This window comes from Dermacentor silvarum, chromosome 9, assembly GCF_013339745.2.
Source record: "Dermacentor silvarum isolate Dsil-2018 chromosome 9, BIME_Dsil_1.4, whole genome shotgun sequence".
Classification (NCBI taxonomy): Eukaryota; Metazoa; Arthropoda; class Arachnida; order Ixodida; family Ixodidae; genus Dermacentor; species Dermacentor silvarum.
This window is the reverse complement of record NC_051162.1, coordinates 130,413,520-130,420,969: the sequence shown is the minus strand read 5'-3', so window position 1 is coordinate 130,420,969 and position 7,450 is coordinate 130,413,520. Positions and strand designations below refer to the sequence as shown.

The window sequence follows — 7,450 nt, the reverse complement described above, 5'->3', positions numbered from 1 at the left end:
AAATCGTGTAAAAATCCTAGTTTATGATAGCGTAGGCATATACCAGCCTCCTTGTAAACTTTTACGTTTCAAGTATGAGCGGAGGCGTCAAAAGAAGCTAGCAAAAATAGATGCCTTACATCTGTTTTTGCATCAACCTTACCTAGAACGTGGAGAACCAGCGCTGATCCTCGGCATGACCTTCGAGATTAGACTCCGCCCGCGGCTGCCAGCGGCGCGCTGAAAAATCTCGGAGACGATTTGCCGCTAACCACCAGCTATACACATGTTGTTTGCTTAGGTGCTAGTTAAAAGCTGACGATGGAAATATTGGAGCATTACCATCCCTTCAGCTTCGTCAAGTTTGCTTCGATAGTATTGTATTACTCATTTAGAGCCAATTTAGCCAAAGTCAAATCTCGCTGCAGTTGGAATATAACGCCCTAAAGCAACGTTGCGGCCATGATTGACGCCGAAGTGAAGGGCTCTGGACTAGTTCTCATCACCTGAGGCTCTTTAATACGCACTTAAATCTAAGCACACGAGCGTTTTTTTGCATTCCTGCCCCATTCAAATGACACCTCTGAGGCAGAGAATCGGGCCCTCGACTTCGTGCTCAGCAACAGAGCGTCATAGCCACTGAGCCAATGCGGCAAGGGTTCTATTTTAGCAGTAGCTCGACTGAGACTTCGATTTCGTAGAGACAAATCACCTTGGCGCCTTCGGCGTTCCCTCCATTAGTAACGTTTTGTGCCCTCTTCTTAGCATTCAGTGATGCTTTAGCTGCAAACGTGGCTTGGTATTGTGCATAGATTTTCTCACTATAACATCCAGAGGGTAATCTGCCGCCACCCTCTATGCGAGTTTCCTAAAGGGCGCTGTGCCGTCATGGGAATGACGGGATATGTGTCGGCGAGGCTTGGGTTGGCTGGTGTTGTACGAGGCTTCGTCTAAAACATGGAAATGGCTGCACAAATAATGCGTTCTTAAAAAAAATTCTACATAAAATGATTTCGTTCAACCATATGACATCTATCAATAAAGTTTACTCACCTACAATGTAGAATCAACCAAAGAAAAGCAAGAACAGACGACAAGTTGTTCCAAAGCGAGCGATAATCTTGTCGTCTGTCCTCCAACTTTTGCGGCAGGCTGATACTTTTTATGTTTCATATAATTGTACATACAATAAAAAACGCTTAACCTTGCACTCAGCCACACAACGCTTGAAACAGCGAAGCTGGGCGATCGTAGCCCAGCATTTTTCGGAAGTGCGCGCAAACTTTTCATCTCATTACTCATGATGACGATAATTTCTTTTCGCGCGTCTCGGACCTACGGCCATCACTGCGCGTTGCATAGCGCAGCTTGCAACGCGCAGCCGACACCGCGTTCCAGGAGACCCGCTCCGTGAATGCGTCTCTCTCTCTCTCTCTCGCTAGGTCTCATAGCGCGCAAAACCTCTTCACCTCGCAGAGCACGGGCGTACGAACGCAATCATATGGTTCGCATAAATGCATACTCTGCAACTGTGACTGTATAGCCTAGTGGTTACGCGACGCTCGCTTTGGGACCAAGGGTGCGCGGGCTCGAATCCTGCCTCGGCAAGAAAGTTTATTTTCTTTCTTGGTAGTTTCTTGATACGCACCACAAATTACGGCTGGCTTAAACAGCTCGCTCTTAATAAGTCCGCAAAACATGTTCTTGTGTAACAATAACGCTAATACAGCTTTTTGCGGGCTGTTTCAGCAGGTGATTAATCATTAGCCGCGTTTACATGAATGCGACAGTGGCGCATCGCATCACATTCATGTAAACCGTGGTAATGCGCTAGGAAGGCGCATCGCATTAATGCGCGAGGCGATTTACGGGCGGGAGTCGAGTCACGCACGTGGCGCTACGTTCTCGGGAGAGTTAATGCGCTACATGTAAACGGCGTCGCATCGCCTTTCCCAAATGCGCTTGGAAATGCGATGCGCTACTATCGCATTCATGTAAACGCCGCTATTGTGGCAAACGGAACGGTGCTAGCCAGGCACGTCTTCAAGGCGTACTGGTTCTCCAAGAACAAGCATACCACAGCGCAGCAACGCCAGATTTCCTCTAGGAACTATAGTGAGAAACTCTCTGGTGTTGTTCATGTCATATCGAATGTCTACGAAGTTGTTGCCAGTGCGGCTCTTCGATTTATTGTCCCAGAAAGCCCAGAAGCGACCGAATTTCAAGTGAATAATCTCTTAGAGTCTTGTGGAAAGATTTGTGCCGCTTCTTGGGCCACAAAGGCTCGGCTTGAGCCCTTACACCATTCGGGACAGACAACGTATACGTTTTCGCACGATTATATTATGTGTAATTTTTTCTTAATAATTTTAAAATTCATTTGTATATTATTGCTCGATTTTCAGTAGAATTTCAGCCGGGCTGACGATAACAGCATGATTACGACCACCCGACCGCGACGATGGTATAGTGGAGAAACGACAACAAAAACACCGCCGATGACGGATTTACAGCTGGGTAAAGTCACTGTCCGGTTCTCGGGCTATCTCGTATATTGGTTTCTCTTAGCTTACACGCCTGGATCTCTTGGTTATTATGTATTATATTTGTTTTATTGTTACCGTAGCGGGTATGATGATGATAGTTTCCCGACCAGCCTGTGAAGGGGAACACAGCTGCCATTGTAAAACGAAAATTGTTTCACGTTGGTTCCTGGTTAGTTTTATCACGAAGTTCCCGTCACCTCGTTGCGCATAGTCGCAACAATAATATTTCATAATTTGAATGTGAGCGCAGTAGTCTTACATTGCTAGCGAACGCCAGGTGAGGCCAATTGACGTTCTAAAAACCGAAACCAGAACTGAACCCTCACAGCTGTTTCACAGGTCCATCGCCACTGACATCATTTTTGACATGGCGGCGCCCACCGAGACGCAAGTCGTGCGTTTCCGAGCTCCGTCAGCTGAATTTTCGGTGATTTGGGAAGTGAGGTGAAGAAGTTCTTACGTGAAGTTGCTGATAATAAGTGAGTAATGTATTATTTATGCTCATATTGTGATAAGACCTGTAGTCTGTCTACCTGTGACCTTTGCTTCAAGCTTGTAGCTTGCTGGGGCCTGCTAGCTCATGTCACAGTATCCGTGTTTTGCTTTGACACGATAACTTTTAGCACGTAGGTTACCTATTCTTGGTGCGGCAATCTGTGTCATGTGTAGAGCATGATCGCTAGCCTCTTGTAGCGTAGTGCATAATAAGCAATGACAGTGCGTCGATTTACGATACGTTTTATCTAGTGTGAGGTCGATATGTGTTGCGAACGGGTAGGCGTGTAGTTGTGCGGAAAAAGAATAAATGCTCTGAAATGCCCATTATATGAACACTTCAGCCGTTACACATGACGGCTGTTCGTCGTCTGGCACATTTCATTTCGTGCGATAACTGCGAGCTCGTACAATTATTCTATATACAGGGAGGACGTTCTGTCACTAACAATGGAAGGAGCTGAGGCAGCAAGTGAACGGCCTGCCGCCACTCGAAGGCCGAGGTTCGATCCAGACGAGTATCAGATGCGAAAACGCAAGACTTCGAGCCAGCTACCACGGCGGGACAATGATGTGTATGTCAACATGTCAACGAATTTTAAAGGGCAACTGGAACGCTGTCGCAAGCTGATTGATAGCGGAAAGACTGAAGTGTTTGTGCACGCCTTGGGAGCAGCCGTGGGCCGAGCGATCAACCTAGCGTTGCAAGTGGAGAGTCACTACCAAGGAGTGCTCGAAGTGGACGTTCGAACTTCTACAGTTGGCGTCGTGGATGATTTGGAGCCACTTGCAGATGACCTGGAGCCCATGACACAGACACGACAGACATCTGCTGTTCACATTAGACTGTTCATGCCAACTGCTCAGAAACAAGAATAGATTTATTCGAACGCGGGGAGACAAAATTGCAAAACGTCATTCACTGCCTTTGTTCCACCGCATGGTGGTTTTGTTTGTTTGTTTATTTGCTTTCATTGGACTTTCAATTTTGTCGCTACTTTGTCCTTCCTACGAAAGTTCGCAAAAATTTGTCAAATCTCCATAAAGATTGAGCCTTTATAAAAAAATGAAAAAAAAAAAAAGCTTGACACTGACAAGCGAATGACAGAGGCACTAAATCACAATAAATCATAACATCAATGACTTCAAGACAGATACAGGGCCTAAGTTGTCAGTGCATTCTGTCATGTAAAGCATGGTTACCAGGAATAAAGTATCCAGCATCACCCTTTGGCACGCCGTTAGTGATAGTGGTTAAGTGCTCGACAAGTTGAATGTTTAAGTACAAGCACTTTCTTTGAAACAAACAACTTTCTGTAAACACGAAGGAATGTGTTTCTTCTCTCGATAATTCTAGCGCGGCGCAATTAGTACTCTCATTCCGTAGTGGTATTCGCAAAATTTTAGCGCACTTATTTCCCACTTACCAAGCTAAGTCGCCGTATTACACGTAAAGAACTAAAGAACTGTTGTTTTTCCTACAGAGCGTTGCTCAATGGACACGTAATTATGGGTTCCCGTTTGTTAGATACCGGAGTCAATACGTCGCCTTTGTTTATTTGCGGCGGCCGGAAATCGCAAATGGTTATTTCTGACAACGCGCTCCGAGACTGCCGTCAGTGCCGTGCACATCGACCCGTCGACCTCCTAAAATTTGTAGGTTTCTTGCGGAACATGGACAGGTAGCGCCATCTAGGGAATGCGCATGGAACACAGGCAGGGACGTTTTCGCTGAAAGCCGCGGCGTGGCGCTAGGAGTTATTTTTTGTCGCCATCTGGTGCGTGCTTGTAAAGAAGAGAGGTGGAATGGTTCGCTGGCTCGCTAAGAGGCGGCGCCACCTTAACAGCGCAAAATAAAGTTGAAGGATTAGTGTTGATTTGCGAAACTTGGCGGTTTACAACGTGACTGTGGAATCATCCAGGCGTAAAGAACTTGCGCGCCTACGGTTGATTTGGCATTGGAACCGTCTTCTAATAGAAACGGACAGGAAAGCCGCGATTTTGCAGCGATCCCTCGCTGATTCTGTGAAGCTCTTGTCAGCCGCCGTAAGGTTGTGCGAATTTTCAAGGCCGGATCGAATACAAATCGAGTAGTGCCAGAGTCGCATCGAACGTTGAGTAATTTTCAAATAGGTTTCGCATGATGAACAACCGTTCTCACCATGAGTACAGAACGATCACATCCTAGCCGTATTCACAACATTAGCAACATGATGTCATTACATTGCACGTTAAAAAGCTGTCCTTCTTTTCTTTCTTTTTAATTTCTTAATTTTTTTTATTAAGAGCACAAATGAAGCATTAGAAGCAAATAACCGCTTGCGATAGCCTGTGGTTATGGCGTTGCGCATGCTGAGCCCGAGGTAGCGGGTTCGGGCCTGGCCGCGGCGGCCGAATTCCTCCCCTACGGCGTACCCCATAATCAGATAGTGCTTTTGGCACGTAAATTATTTGATTTGGTTATGCTGCAAGCGACCAAAACAATGGTTCTGTTTCTTTTTTCTACTGTGTATACTAAATACTTACGTCCGCTAGCTCACAAATGTTGGTCATTGCTGGTTTCTGTATTTCGGATCCCGGCTTCATATACTATACGATTAAGAAAATGGACCCAGCTGTCCTGTGGGTGCAATTGCGCCTGCGAATTTGAATCGTGCACTTCCGAAATATCGTCACACCCACAAAGACAATACAATACAGCTTTATTCGCCCGTTTTTTCCTACAAAAAACAAGATAGCAGGATACTGTCCTGCGCGACATTTTTTTTTAAAAGAAAAAAAGATGAAAAAAAAAAGAGAAAATGACGTCATGGTGTACGAGCAAATGAAACTTGGTGTTATTATCTAACGATCACAACTTTACTAACGTTATCAAAGTAAAATGCGTCACTTTTATATCGAGCTGCACTCCTGATGTGTTGAAAGCGCCTGTGACCGCTTTAGTAAGAAGGCTCACTAGCTTTGATCATTTAAAAGGACACTAAAGACAAACATTCAATCAGTTTATATTGGTAGATTATTGCTTCAAAAGCCCATATTTTTATTCGTTTAGCGGAGAAACGCTGATTATTGAAAATGAATGCCATTGCCCCTGGTTTCAATTTTGCGCTGAATAACTGAGCTTCCTTCGTACGTCTCCGTGACGTCATCAATTTCGACCGTACTCTGTCTATTTTTTCGACCGTATTGATGCGGGAAACGTTGACAAGAGTTGGTAGTTTGAGCCTTTGGTTCCTTTCAAACGCGATCTAATCTTTTATTTACTGATAAACAATTATATCTAGAGCCGACAAAAGTCCCTAGATTCCCTGCTCTTTCAATCAAAAAAATATCTAGGGACTTTAGCCCCGACCAGCCGCTGTCAAAATCTGACGTCACAGTGAGCTGATGCGCAACTGTAGGGCTCGTTGCCCCTCGTCCATCTTGTGTGTTTCGCATAGTTTATACGTATTAAACACATTTTTATGGTTTCTGACGTACAGAGTATAGCTGCTTCTCCCTTGCGTCCCACAAGGAAAGCTGCAGCCATTGCAGTGGTATACGTGTAGATTTTGTGCCTTCTTCGTTAAAATTTTTATACTTCTGCATGCAGCATGTTCAAATCTGCACCTCTGCACAGAATAATATCGTCTGTGTCTCCAAAAGGAGAATTAAAGTGGAAGCTTTAGTACGGAGATTCCTATCTATATACACGGGAAAGGTGAACTCGTTTTTCTCGGCAACTACTGCACCAAATTTGATGCGGTTTGTTGCATTCGAAAGCAAAAGTTAGAATCCAGTTACTATTGGTCGCGAATTTTAGATTAAGGCTGTCAATCTTTTCATGAAAAATTTCGAAAATCGCAAATTTTCAGAACACGGAATTATCAACTCCGTAACTCAGCAATGAAAAATGATATCACAATTCTGTATATTGCATCTAATAGTACATCTAAAGAGGAAAAAATTAATGTATTATACATGGCTCCTAAATACACCACTAATATGTGAGTAGGACGTTTGCAAAACCCTTAATAACGTTCTAACAGGGTTACCTAAAATATAACCCAATATATCAAACGTGTCCGCTTTTGATGTTCTAGCGGCGACAGTTTACAAAACAGCGATATCTGTTCTTGGTGCAGAGTTATTCCTGCTTTTACCTTTTTCACACCGATTTCCGGCAATTTATTGAGAAAAGAAAATCAGTCCCTAAATCGAAAATATGCTTGGAACATCACTAGACTATATTTTTTCTCTCAAACGCATAAATTGGACCAGGCGTTATCTCCGAAAAACATTGCGTTTACATGTATTTTAATAGGTGGCATCGGAGTCGGGCCCGAGCTAAAGCTTCCTCTTAAGTGGTGTTCGAAAAGGTTAACACCGCAATTTAATACGTGCTACCTTTACTGATAACTCGTGTCATAGGGTACATATACATGGTTGCT

General features: G+C 44.3%; 1 protein-coding gene across 1 annotated transcript; it reads left to right on the top strand.

Annotated features, from left to right (window-relative positions):
- The first annotated feature begins 3,470 nt into the window (after positions 1-3,470).
- On the top strand, positions 3,471-3,899 carry LOC119463900 (ribonuclease P protein subunit p20). The gene has a single exon (XM_037724721.1). It carries the CDS (start codon positions 3,471-3,473, stop codon positions 3,897-3,899), a length of 429 nt encoding a protein of 142 aa, XP_037580649.1.
- The last annotated feature ends 3,551 nt before the right edge of the window (positions 3,900-7,450 follow it).